The sequence below is a fragment of the Tamandua tetradactyla genome, chromosome 3 (assembly GCF_023851605.1).
Source record: "Tamandua tetradactyla isolate mTamTet1 chromosome 3, mTamTet1.pri, whole genome shotgun sequence".
NCBI classification, from domain to species: Eukaryota; Metazoa; Chordata; class Mammalia; order Pilosa; family Myrmecophagidae; genus Tamandua; species Tamandua tetradactyla.
Window position 1 is genome coordinate 197,121,757 of NC_135329.1, and position 14,720 is coordinate 197,136,476.

The 14,720-nt window shown below is 39.5% G+C and overlaps 1 protein-coding gene across 2 annotated transcripts in view; it reads right to left on the reverse strand.

Moving 5' to 3' along the window:
• Positions 1 to 4,299: 4,299 nt before the first annotated feature.
• Positions 4,300 to 14,720, reverse strand: part of EPHA4 (EPH receptor A4) — a 149,242-nt gene continuing 138,821 nt past the window's right edge. Inside the window, exons 16-18 of one of the 2 annotated variants that reach the window (XM_077155257.1) lie at positions 13,740 to 13,895; positions 12,484 to 13,416; positions 4,300 to 6,730 (exon numbers count right to left, since the gene is read on the reverse strand). In XM_077155257.1, coding sequence (XP_077011372.1) covers positions 13,302 to 13,416; positions 13,740 to 13,895 — 271 coding nt within the window. In that variant the 3' untranslated portion in view covers positions 4,300 to 6,730; positions 12,484 to 13,301. Of the gene's footprint in view, positions 6,731 to 12,483; positions 13,417 to 13,710; positions 13,896 to 14,720 lie in introns of those variants that run through there. The other variant, XM_077155258.1, reaches the window with a different exon arrangement.

Sequence of the window (14,720 nt, forward strand, 5' to 3'; positions counted from 1 at the left end):
ATTTCCAGCTCTACACAAAGCAACATTTATGTTCTACTAAGTTGATTTTAACTGGGTCCTTAGGTCCTAATTCTATTTTCTTCTAAGAATTCATCAAGTTTTCTGCAGCAGTGCTGTAAACAAAGAATTATGTCCAGGGTGGTTGCCAGAAATAAGATATGTCTAAATCCCATTCAAGTGGGAGCAGTCAATGGCCCAAGGCACTTCCTCCAAAGGGAAAGGGCAAAATAATTGAGGCCAAAGCCCACACCACAGCTATGGAGTCTTAATTAGGTTGCTGATTTAAGTGGATGGTGCATTTTTTTATTGTCAGAATCCATTTGGTTCTTTTCTGTGACCAGAAGAACTCAGACATCTCAGTCCTGGTCGTGACTTTGGCACACACTGGACAGTTTGTGATTTAAAGTATTCTTAAACGAGGGCAGAAATCAGAACTTCAACACTCATACTTTTCAGAAGCACACTCTCCTACCTACTCCTCACTTCCCAGAGCCTTTAACGTACCAGTGCTCTCATGAATCTCCAAAAAAGGGATATGGAATGCACCAGGGCTTCCCAGTCTTATTTGGCCATGAAGCCCTTCCCCCCACAACCCACTATCCACTAAATAATATTCATCAATATCTGTTCAACCTAATGTTTTATCTCAATATCTACCCATCTCTGATTGCCTTACGCTTGGACAACTTCACTTATTCACCTGCCCGACTGACCCATATGCACTTCTGTGTTTCCATACCCTGCTTTCCATGACAGCTTTTCAGAATGGATTACACTGAACTTTCATATCACCCTGCCAAAGTAGGGAACTCTCCCTCCCATTTGAAAGATGAGTTAAATTGAGATCCAGGGAAGTGATGTGATCTGCCAAAGACACACAGCTAGTAGGGAGCCAAGGCAGGTTCACATGAAGCCCATACTCTATTTTACTATATCTTGCTGAGCCTTCTCCCTCAATTCATTCTCCCCTTGTCTTGGGACCCATCTTTTGCTTCTATTTAGCTAACGACTTTGTAACAGGCCATCATCAAAGTGAAGAACGTCTTCTGAGAAATACTCTGTGTGACTTTTATACGTAGAACACGGAAATGATAATTAAACAAATCGCTACCTTCTCTTTGACTGTATATCAGTTGGCAGTATCTCAGTGATAATAGATTCCACTCTGCTTTTACTGAAAACTAAAAGGTGGAGATTAATTCCTATAAGACACAGTGTGCTCATTGAAAGTTGTACGTAAATTATAATTTGTTCCTCTATAGCTTACTAAAATTGAACATCATGAAAAATTGAACAACATGAAAAATTAAACCAAAAGGAGGCATCTGACACAGAAAAGAAAACCAGTGTTAGGAGAAGAACACAACGGTGTACATGCCTGTTAACAACAGTGTGTGTGGCACCGCAGCTGCACGGTAGCATGCCCGCCTGACACTCATGTACTCAGATAGAATGGCACGATTTGGGCTTAACATGCAGTGCGTCAGGGCGGTGCAGGAGTTATGAGCTAATCGCAGGAGTCCAGCTGCTGGTGTTTAAATTCCCATTCCAGCTCTTACTAGCAGATGACCTTGTACTAGTTTTTTAACCTTTCTATGTGTCAGTGTCTTCATCAGTAAAATGGGTGAAATAGTAGTCTGTCATAAACTGTTGTGAGAATTAAACAAAGGGAGTTTAGCACAATGCTTGACATGTAGCTAGTGTGCAAATCTGTTAAAATTAATGAAAGTCTATAAGCCTGGGCTCTAGTTCCAATCCTTATGATGCCTCAAGAAAAAAAAGGCTTTAGTTTTTGTCCATCTAATGGATGCCAAGGGCTTAAGGTGGTGCAGCTTTATTTATTCTATTATATCTTTATTTGGAGGAAAAATAACCCCTCAAATCCCTTGGCCTGCAATTAGGGTTTATTCTATGTTTCCTTTCCCTGCCCTTTACACACACATGCACACACACACGCACACGCCATCTCAAGGATGGCTAAGTGGCTACGGCAATTTAAACCCTGAAAGTGGACATTTTTAAAAATGTACAAATAGAAGGTTGTGACTAAAGACCCGGCTTCTAAAGTAAGTATAGTGTAGCAATATGTGATGCTGAAAGCAAAGCACAATCCCTAAAGCATTCAGGAAACAAAAATGAGGATGCAAATATTATACCAGTCTGCACATGGCTCAGACTTCCTGCTGTCTCTGAGAAGATAAAACTCAAAGCTTGTGCATGCATCTGCCTACTCCAAGAAGCTTTCCCTGACTTACCCTCAGTGTATAATCTTTTGTACTTATGCTGGCTAGCTGCTCCACAGTTTCATTTTCTCTTCCTGTGCACACAATACTATGTTTCCCAGCACCCCAGCATATTGTGACTGGACTCTGTCTAATTAAGTAAGGGAGGTAATAATAGAAGCCATTTCCGAGCCTGAGTATAAAGCCAGCAACACAATTGTACACATTCTCTTCAGTGTGGTAAAGTCATAGGAAGGAAAGAGCCTGGATCCCATAATCACTGCTTGGAAAAGAGCTGCCAGGAAGATTGTCTGAATCTTCATCAGTCTGTTACATGAACAGATAAGTAAAACTTTATTAGGTTATCCACTGAAATATGAGGTCACCTGTTATTGAAGCTAGCCTTCATTACTCCAATAATACCCAATTCCCTTAGTATCCTACACTGAAATCCATTCCAGAATTACTGAAATTACATGTGATGAGACACCACTCTATCGACACATTCTAAAAAATATAGGGAAAGAAACTTTATTGGTTGATCGTCTTGAAGAACTGAGGGAGAATATGGCAAGCCTATCCCTTTCAAATCACAGCTATGCTGCTAACTACATGGCAATATGACATTTCTGGAGAGGTACTTAAGGAAGCCATCACAAAATAACCAGGTATAACCCAGATTCTGATGTTCTCTTCACATCAAGACCAATATATTGATACGTGGCTGGGAACACTTAATGGCCCACTCTAATATCTGAAGCCAGCCACTCTCAGAGGATTTAGGTAAATACATTATAAGAAATTTTGAGTTCAATTTTCGATCGAAAATGGCTTTGCCAATTGGTAGTATATGTAATGAAACAGCATTATGAGGCGAGCTGTTCTTATATCCCTTGGAGCTCATGGATGTGCCCTCAGGAATTTGTGAATTCCAGGTCAATAGCCCTAAAGTAAGGACTGGGAATTGTTCATGAGAACAGCAACACAGATGATCACGTGGGTGTAGAACTGGCGATATGAAAGAAAATAGCATCTATCATCCAACAGGCCACCAAGAATAGCTGCCATTTGTTGAGTTCTGGTTAGATGCCAAACAGTGTGCTAAAAGTTTTAATATACTTAATTTTTACAAAAGCTTTCCACATTGGACTCATCACTGAGCAAAGAAAGAAATGGGCAGGGGAAGCTAAGAAACTTGCCCTGTATCACATAATTAGGAAGTGGTAGAGCCTGAATTTCAACTAAAGCTCATAGTCTTAATTATAGTGGAATACAGTATCTCACTGAATCTAAGTCAGATTTGCTAATGACACTGTGCTCAAGGGAGAGACCATTTAGAAGGCAATGCTTTTTTCTCTGATTAAAAAAAAAATTATTGTAGTAACACGCACACAAATCATAAAATTTGCCATCTTAACCATTTTATGCTTACAATTCAGTGAGATTATGTTCACAATGTTGGGCTACCATCACACCATCCATTATCAAGTTTTTCATCATCCAAAACAGAAACTCTGTACCCATTCAGCAATAACTCCCAATTCTCCCTCACCCCAGCCTCTGGTGACCTCTAGTATACTTTCTGTCTGTATGAATTCGATTATTCTAGATATTTCGTATCAGTGGAATCTAGATATTTCATATCGGCGGAATATATTTGTGTATGGCTTTCTTTACTTTCGTATGTTTTCAAGGTTCTTCCATTTTTGTAGGAAGTCCCTACCAGCACTTTATTCCATCTTATGGCTGAATAATAGTCCATTGTGTGTGTGTGTGTATATATATATACTGCATTTTTAAAATCCATTCATCTGTTGATGGATTCTGGTTGTTTCTACCTTTGGGCTATCGTGAATAATGCAGTTATGAACATTGATGTAAAAATATATTTGAGTTCCTGCTTGCAATTCTTTTGTATTAGAAGCTAATGCTTTTTATCCTCTAAATAAGTACCCTCAATTCGAATGTAGGATTTTGTTTTAATGACAAGCCAACAATTAATTAATTTAGAAATATCATACTTATGGCAAAAAAGTATTGAAAAGAGACAAGTGGATTCCAGGTTTGTATACAGCAACTACTTTATTATTTTCAAATGCAAACTCTTTGCATTTAGTTCACTATTTTACAATTTTACAAACTAGGTATAAAAGACCATAAATAAATGACATAAGTTATGTGTACCTAAAGTTCATGAAGGGAAAGAAAAAATCTTGACATATTAAAACAAAATAGAAAATCTATGTGTAACTCAACAGATCGTTCAAATTTTGGAACCTTTTGAACCACACAATGTTCTGTTAGTTTCTTTTTCAGTATGAACTAAATTATAATATGCCTTTTACATTCTAATTTTAACCACAGTCCTTGCATATTCCAACATACTTGGAGTGATACAAAAAATAAATGCACTCTTCAGTGCGTATCAATGCTTGATGTTGTTGGGAGAATGAATTAAGTGGAAATATTGCTTCTAGAACTTTTTTACTGGTCAGAATTTTAAGTGTCTTCAGACAAATAATGAGGCTCTAAGTGTGTATGGATTAATACACATATCCTTCACAGAATGAATACAAGAGGTCTCAAAACACACCACCAGTGCAGTGAGCATGAATTTTCTTTAAAATAATGACATTTTTAAAGCACATCAGAACATTTCACTCCTAAGATTGTTAAAAATAATTTGGGGCCGGTGGACACATGTTGAACCTACGTAATTTGGTGTGGGGGAAGAGCTTAATGCTACCTAGTAGAAGATCTGAGCATGATTTAGCATCTGAGCTCACACTGGCTCACAGGCTTGACAAAGCCCCTGAACTTGGCCTTCCACTCCTCCCTCTGGGAAAGATGACCTGCTCAGAAACTCAAACTCATTTCTTTATACATATTTTGCAGGCATCAATGCATAGGCACATCCCTTTAAAAATATATTAAGGTCCCCCAAAAGGGGTGAATGAACTTTGTCACTCTGGCATAGTTATGAGAATACAATGCCACACACCCTGTCGGAAAGTAATAAATATTTCTTGATGATTTTTTTTTTTTACTCAACAATATACAGTTCAGATTTTTTTTTTCAATTTTTCCCTGATTCGATGTTATAGCTTATAAAAATGGCCACAGTTTCTGCAACCATAGCTAAGAATAAGCAAGGCAGCCACTCAGAGTTATGTAAAATGGCAGTATGTTGGCTGGAGTTTGGTATATATATCACATCAAAACTGAATCGTCACACACTGGACCTCATATTCTAGAAGGCCGATGCCCACTGGAGTTAGCTGCATATGAACTGCTCTGTAACGTTCCATGGCAGTTGGGAGCTTTCAATTGGTTGAGGCCATTTAATCCTAACTATGCTAGCTAACCTCAAGAGTCACTGGCATGTACTTTCTGTGACATCGGGAGACAAAGTATTAATCCGGGACACATCATCTCAAAGCTGACAACGCTACGTTCATCTCCTTAAGTATACGAATTGCATATATTTATTTGCTCGCATTCAACAAGTCCATTTATGCAGGAAAACAAAGGCTACTCATATTCCATTTGGGGTTTCCAGACAAATTCCATCCCCTTCTCTATCAAGGAACTGGTGATTCAGATGAGATCAATCAGATTTGCGATTTTGATGATGGGTTGTCACCTGAATGGGTTTATATTCCATAATTACTCCACCACTAAAGTGAAAATGCCTCCCCAAGGCTGTAGAATTGCTTATTAAGGTTAGTGTGGCAGCTACAAAATACACTCACAGATGTACAAGACATTGCTTCTGGGTGCTCTCTAAGGGGATGGGATGGTCTAAGGCCCACTCTCTCATGTGGCTCTTTATCTTGGAACTGGTGGGGAACCACAACTCTCCAGATGCAGCGGTCCACAACATTCACAGGCAGTTCTAAGCATGAGGTTATACGCACGCGCACACACATACACACACACACTCACACCTATATACACACATTGAAAGAGATAGTCAGGTCATATTTATTCTAGGAAAAAAATATATTTATATCACTGCAATGGCACACCCTGGGTAAAATGTTACTTCAGCAATGCATATCATAGGCAGCTCATGGGAACTGGCTATTTTGTGTAGTGGCACCTGGCCTGGTGTCCATAGGAAAACCTGTAGCCTGCTGCCAAGTGACGTACAGGAATGAAAGATGGAAATACATATAAATAAATCCACGAGGAGTTTAGGAACAGGGGCTCTGCAGAGTTGGAGCTGCAAGACAGTACATCCCTCAAGTGCAAGCAGAGAACAGATGCTGAACCTGGAATGGCAGCTGTTTCTTTCACCGAAACAGGATTTGAGAGTCAGACAGTTATTCTTTCCGGGGATGGGTGTCATTTCACCACTGTCTTTGCCCCAGAACTGGCATAGTCGAAGCAGAAGAAATACGTTAAGAAGAAACTGAGAAGGGTGTGTTCTTTTTTTTTTTTTCTTCTTCCACGGGCTTTGTAATTGACAGGAAGGGCTGTGAGGCCAAGATAGCAGAATTTCCTCCCTGTGAAGAACAGAACAAGGTTTTAGACAGAATGCCAACCAGACTTACTAGCCAATTAGCAACCAATATTCGGAGAAATATACGTGCATGGATGTTGGGATAGCTCAGGAAGCCGTAACTCAGGAGGGGGATTAGGAACTCTGACTTTCCTCCTCTGAAAAACAATAATCGCCAAAAAAAAAAAGTTTGCTAATTTAATTAAAATAAGGTACTCTTTTATCCTTATTATATGGATGAAGGCAAATAATTTCCCCAAGGTTGCACAAACTGAAGGAGCAAAGCTGGGATTGGAATGCAGTCGGTATAGGTAGGTCTCTACTCATGCTTTTGACCACTAAGGTAGTACAGCCTGGCCCTGAAATGAAAAACCTGACCTATGGTTCAGCTGCGCAACACAACAAGGGCCAAAGTTGGTGAAAGGATGTCAAAGGCAAACTGTGCTACTGTTTACAGCCACAGGAGAGGGAAATTGGGTATCTCAGGCACACCTCTGGAAGCATCACATTAAGCCAGAAGTTAACAGAAATAAATGATTGAACAAATGCAAACTTTTAGAAAATAAAAGGCACTGGGTGTTTCCCCTAAAAAGTAAGCAATTCTAATGAATGGGAGTATCTAATTTAGTGAGGGAGCCATACAGCCTACAGGTAAACAGGAAAGCTGCAGGTCACGTTGAGAGGCCGAGGCCTGTGATGTCCAGTGACAGCGGTCTCGGCGGGGGCTCGGGTCTTCCTGCACCATACCAGGGACTCATCAGCTACAGCTGCCCATCAGTTGGGATTGGCCACGGCTGACACAGTGCAGTGGGACCATTTGGCTGTCCACAGTTCTCTTGTTTGTCAGATAATCAACTCAAACCAAAAGAAGCAATTTCCCCTTTTTTCCTCTCTGTCAAGTGACCATCAAAACGGTCTCCTGGAAAATATCTCACCTGCACTGGCTGTGCTTGGCAATGGGTAGCCTCAGGTACAGAGCAAGGACTAAGACCAAAATTCACCTTCAAAGACTATTTTGCTTATTTTATTGTGTGTATATTTGTTTTCTTGTAGGGAAAGATAAATAAAATTTAGTTTCCTTGAGATAAATGACCATTACTTAAACTTGTAGAAAACACTTTAGTCTAATTTGGGGAGATATAAGGTTTTTCTTTACATTACTCAGATAGAAATTACTTTGCAGGTAATGTGAGATTATAAATGCAGGCAGGGGGTTAACTACCAATGCTTTCAAGAAGCCTCTTGTCAGTACCAATCATTCTGACAATTAAGAAAAAAAATGGGAGAAAAGGGATGGGCTATATTTTCTTCAACTGTTTCCTCTCTGGAATCAGTAAGTCCACAAACCCTCTGAATGTGCGGGGATGTCATCAGGCCAGCGGGTTTTCATGAGAAAGATGAGGAAAACACAAATCATGGCCTTAACAATCTGATGTCGTACAACCAATGTCATATGGACAGACAAACTCTTGATGGCGATTTTCTTTTGTTAAAGACATTTACCCTACTTCAATCTGCCAAGTCCCTTTGGACTAAATACTTGGATCTAAACATAGCTGCGATATTAAGTGACAGTTTAGGGATTTGGTCTGTACACATGTGTGCGTGTGTGTGTAAAAATGACTGGATATTTGAAGTGAGAAATATGGGAATGTGAAGCTTTATATCTAACTGATGCCAGGATAAGAGTTTAGAAAATTAAGTCTTCTCCACTCCTCCAAATTCGGGGTTCTCATTTATCATAAGGGACTACTCGGACAGAGAGGAGACAAAGCATATGGTCTATGTGGAATTATAAGTTAAAGAGAATGCACTGTAAGTAAATAAACAGTGCATTGGACCTGTCTTTATTATCCAGTTCCTTTCATTGTAATGAAGTTTACCTGTATATTTTGCTGTCTTTCTAATTATAAGATGATCATTTAATGAATCACAAAGCTGAATGAGACAGGTTTATCCTGCTAGGAATAATTTGACAGGTCTACCACATTTCTTAATGGAAACCCATTTACCCCCAAAGCATAAATCCATGTGAAGTGAAGATGCATCATTCACACGGCTTCCTATCCCTGAACTTCATTTCACCCCATGTATCAATAGAACATCTGGAGCTGCAAGTGCAAGAATGCTAAACCAAACTTGGGACAACTTTGGAGTAAGGGTGCACTTTACTTGTTTGGATCTTAAATGTGTTATATCCAAGAGTATTTCATATACACTTATAACACCACCAGTCAGGAAAGATATTATTAAGGTATCATTATCTGTAATTTGCAGTGGAGAACTGAGGTATAAAGAAAAGTGGCATGAATTTCCCAGTGTCCACATATAGTCTGCCTTTAGAATCCGTAGCTGTCCAGATGCCAGCGTCCTGTTTCCATGCCCCAGGACACAATGCTGCATTCCCCTTCCTCTCACATTTGTCTTCTAAAATGCATAACTTTATGGAGGCTGAAGAGATAGTTAACACTTCTAACACCACTGGATATTATTTTAGAAACAAGTAAAGTTCTTTTTTGGCCTTTCCATTGGCCTTCATTCCAAAGCATGCCAAATGTTAAATTTTTTAAGATTCAGAGAAGGAAACCTTTCAGAGAAGGTTTCAAATTCCTCCTTTCTTTAAATCCTTGCCTTTTTATTTCATTGCAGAGGTACCTACTGAGCAATATGCTTTCAGTATAGTATACAATATTCACTTGAGATATTCTGGAATATCTCCCTTTTGAAATATTCTCCTTTGAATGTGCTCAATATTTAGAAAAATACCTCAAGCCTTCAGTTGTTGACTTAAGAAAGCAAAACTTTTAAGTATCCAACGTATGTAAGACTACCTTCTGTTTTTACTTAAAAGATAATGTCATAATGCCATGCTTTGGAATTGGACTGTGAAAAGAACACAAAATACTCCACAGCTTTACTGAAGAAAACAAATGAAAAATTAAAATTGTATATTTTTTTTTCCAAAAAAGGAAGCAAAAAACCAACTACACTTGTTAACTTGTAACACGAATATCCAGGACACACAAACCTGAGCAAAAGTGGTGATAAAAAAATTGTTGGTGTAGTTTTTAAAACAAATTTCTCATTCCTTCTGAACAGAAGAGCTTTTACAACTAATGTTGCAAAAAGGTTTTTACTAACTGTCATGATTTGACAGCATCAAATTTAATGTTCCTTGTTCTTTAAGAAACAGCTTTCAGGGTAAAACTATGGGGGAAAAAGGCTCATTAAAATCAGACGAACTATTGTTTGATAAAAATGTCACAGTTAAAAAAGTTAAAACTTGTCCAGTCAAAAAAGTCAGGCTCTTTGCTTCTAGGAATGAACAAAGTCATTTAATTCATCTGTTGCAAGAAGAAAATTCTGGGATAAAAAATAAAAGCATCAAAGGCTAATGGACTTTATGGAAGTAAAGCATGTTTTTTAGTAGGTTGCTTTCCAATAACGAGGAAGTCAAGACGAGTTACAAGTCCCATCTCTGAATAGTGGAAATCCTCCCTGGCTATTCTGGTCTGGTACAGAGACTGCTGGAATAGACCAGAAAATGAGACTAATGGAAAAGATATCCGCATATATTTCAATGAAAGCAAACTCTCTAAAGGATGAGGCACATGACCCAAAAAGGTTAAGGTGAAAGGCTCCTTTAAGGTACTGCCTGGCTTCTAGAAGATGCTTAAGATATGTCTGTGGCTTTAAAATTAGGCCTAAAGAGTCACCCCCAAGAGAACCTCTTTTGTTGCTCAGATGTGGCCCCTCTCTCCATCAACACAACAAGCAAATTCACCACCTTCCCCCGTCTACGTGGGACATGACTCCCAGGGGTATGGACCTTCCTGGCAACATGGGACAGAAATCCTGGAACGAGCTGAGGCTTAGCATGAAGGGATTGAGAAAACCCCTAGAATGAGTTGTGACTCAGCATCAAGGGATTCAGAAAACCTTCTCGACCAAAAGAGGGAAGAGTGAAATGAGACAAAATAAAGTGTCAATGGCTGAGAGATTCCAAATAGAGTCGAGAGGTTATCCTGGAGTTATTCTTACGCATTAAATAGATATCACCTTGTCAGTCAAGATGTAATGGAGAGGGTAGAGGGAACTGCCTGAAAATGCAGAGCTATATTCCAGTAGCTATGTTTCTTGAAGATGACTGTATAATGATATAGCTTTCACAATGTGACTGTGTGATTGTGGAAACCTTATTTCTGATGCTTCTTTTATCTACCTTATCAACAGATGAGTAAAACATACAGAATAAAAATAAACAATAGGGGGAACAAATGTTAAAATAACTTTAGATTGAAATGCTAGTGATCAATGAAAGGGAGGGGTAAGGGGTATGGTATGTATAAATTTTTTTCTGTTGTCTTTTATTTCTTTTTCTGAATTGATGCAAATGTTCTAAGAAATGATCATGATGATGAACATGCAACTATGTAATGATATTGTGAATTACTGATTATATATGTAGAATGGAATGATCATGTTGAGAATGTGTTTCTTTCTTGTCATTTTTTTAAAAATTTAAATTAATTAAAAAAAAAAGAAATGTCTGTGGCATGAATGAATGGCACCAAAGGGCAAGAGGAGCCCTGTGTGAGGGAAAGCAAGGTCACTGGGGTTCTAGGTCCCATCTGCCTAAACCTGACTTAATATATGGTTCATATTTCAGATACTTCTTCTGGCAGATCAGCACGAGATTTTTAAAAAGTGGTTTTTTTGATCTCCTCTCCCTATCATCGAAAAAGGGTTGAAATCTTTGAAGAAGCCAATGCCACCCTGTTCTATTTTGTAGCTAAGGAGGAAGGGAATGAACAGAATAACTACTATAGAGATAAGGTGGGGGGTATGCATTATCTAATGGAGTACCATAACTCTGAAATCTGCATTATCTCCATTTTTCAGATGAAAATAAATTGAGGCTAAAAGGAGTTCGAGTACATCAATTGCCTAAAAGCACCTGTGCAGTTAAAAACAGACTCTAAACCCCATTTCTGCCTCTACACTTCACTGCCTCATTTTATCACCTCATCTATTAAGAAGGTCCATTGACAACCATGAGGGGGAGGAGGCATCAATGAAGAACACATATGAAATGAGGGGATGGCAGGAGACTGGGACGGATGGGATAGATTCTCCAAGGTGACCCCCTGGAAGGGTTTGTCTTCATCAACGCCTATTCCTGCCATCCTTTGCAGCTCTACCTACTACACCAAGTTCAATCCTGCTTCATCCAGACAGAATGTACAGCATCGATTCAGAGGACTCCCTCTAGGATGCTTTCTTCTAATTAGGGAGAGAAGATCTTCCACCTTACAAAACAACAAACTTTTCTAAATATTTTATTAACTATATATATTTTATCAATGACTCCTTGGAATACGTATTCATGGTGAGTGCTGCTTTCTAAAAGGGTGTAACCAGCAGGTGTGAAGTAATATTTACTTGGAAGCAGAGCTGGACAGTATTTCCCTTTACAGTTTCTCAGGATGTTCTCAGACACTATTGCTGTTATTTAACATAAAGATGGGATTTCTGCATAATATGCATAAAGTCAGAGAGGGAAGGGAGAATGGTACTTTAGCCTCTGCCTGGCATATGGTAATGCTAAGTCAGTGGGATTGCTTGGGAGGTTTTATCTTGATCTTATGTGCTTCAGTTGATAGAGACATATTTACTGCTTAGTATTTCAAATAAGGTCATTTTTTTCTTTTATGTTTTCATTGGAGAGAGATTCATTCACCTATTCTTTCAACTTACCTTTTAAATTTGGGGTTGCTCCTTTAAAAGAAGTATGAAAGTTCCCTATTCAAGATTGTCACAGCCTGCTATCCAAAAGGTAGTTACAATAAGTTTATAGAGTCCCAAAATAAGACTTTATATGGCACAGCCTCAGGGCCCAAAGAAACAGACCTCAATTGTCCAGTTAGGTGGTGTATGGTTCTTGGGTTTTTTTTTTTTTTTTTAAATCCATTTTCCATTTCTTTCCAGCCCTGCGCCCATAGTAATAGTAATCCGCCAGGCAGCCTGCCCTGCGCTTTAGCTGAGCAATGAGGGGCAATGCTGGCGAACCACGTGGTGTTCGTGTAGGTTTGTTTTTTTTTTCCACGGTATGAACCCAAGCCCTAAAAGCTAAAGCTGAGTTCTTCAACAATGTTCCTGGGCATGGTCTTCATTCCAAGAGGGATGACTGTAATTTATTCCACAAACAAATACCAGGGTTGTAATTCCAAATGGAGAGAGGATCAAGGATATCTCAGAAAAGCTTCTGGCAGCAAATACAGCATAACGCTCGGAGGTGATGTTCTATTTATATAGGTACATGTATTTTACAGACTAGTGATGGACAGAAAGACTTCCAAGAAACAATGTGTTCCAGGTCTAATTCAAATGACAGGTCGTCATTGCTGTAAGCCCCACAAGTTTCAAGCAATCTGTACACCAAACAATGCTGCAGACATCCTTCGTTCCTTTAATTTCAGAGGGCGAAGACGAAGTAAAAAAAGTGCAGTTCTTCAATTAAAGTGCATGGATGAGGTAAACTAATTTCAAGAGTTTCAAGTTCATTCAGTACTGGCTCAGACAGGAACCATTCGGCCATGCATCTGCTGCATTTGGGTTCGCATTGCCTGGACACTGTTCAAAATTTTATTCTGGTGTGTGATAGCCGTGATGCCAATTCTTGCCAAGTCACTGTATATAGGAGAAAAAAGAAAGAGCAGAAAAGTCATGAGGGCTGAGAATCTCTTTTCTGGACTTCATGCAGACACACATTTGAATCAGCCACAGTTCATACAGCACAACAAGCCAAGTGTATTAAAATGTTTAATTAAGCAATTGAATGCAGCAATGCAGGCGCTTCATAAAGTCTGTGTAAAATTATACTCAGTCAAAATGAGAGGCATTCCAGTTTTTTTTTTTTAAATGAGTAGGATGATTATGCAGCTCAAAGCAAAAAAAGGAAAATACTATTAAATCTAGATTTACCCTTTCGTGTTACATCGCTGAGTACTTACTCCTGGTTCATGTGCACCACAGCCTCTAGTGTGGTATAACCAGCAGCTGTGAAGTTATCCTTATATCGGTCCATTTTAATGGCCTGGAGCCAATCGCCCACTGATACCACGGCGGAGAATTCAGGGGAGCTCGGATCCAACAAGGCGGTGTTAGGTCTGGAAATGGAATACAAATGTATGGACAGACAAGAGGTATCAGTGAGACAGCAAGACTCAGAAGTCAGATTTGCCTTAGAGGCAGGAGAACAGAAGCGCTGAAGGCAGGCTATAGATGGGATAACCATAAGTCGAACATAACCTCGCTACTTTGGGCCCTTAATTTCGCAAAGTTGCCAAAGGATGTATCAATCACCCTATTTGTACTTAAGTCCCGCATTTGTTTTAAGGGGACATGTTAGGGCATTAATGCTCACAGTGGGCCATTTAGCATCCTAGCCTGGTGCAAATACTGGGGGGGCCCCTGTGGCTGAGACCTGCTTAGTCATTGAGGAAAGCTGTCTGGTCCCTGCCAGCACTGCATATTACAGACTTTAGTTCAGCAGCTATAGAAACCATAGTGAAGTAGGAGTAAGGCAAACTGTGAGCTTGCAACCTCTCAGACTTGATGAGAGCAGAGAACACAGTGAGAGTTCAAGTCCACCATGCTTCCAGACAGGTTTGCAGGCAGGCTTAGTGCATTCAAACAGACCTGGGACAGCAGGGAGTTAATCCCCTCTTTAATCAACCCATGCCTGACCCGCACGTGTGCCAGGGCTGGTGGGAAGAACGGCTGCTTTGATCACTGTTTGCCCTGTGGAATGTGCTCCTCGGATTCCCTTGCTGGGGCCCCTAAATAATGATTTCAACAAATTCAAAGCACTTCTTAATAACTTATTTATTAGTTTATGCATTTCTCGGACCACTTATTCTTTTATTAGCTCACTGTCAAGAGCCGCCATAGTTCAAGGAAGAATTTTTGCCATTCCTCATGATATTAATATA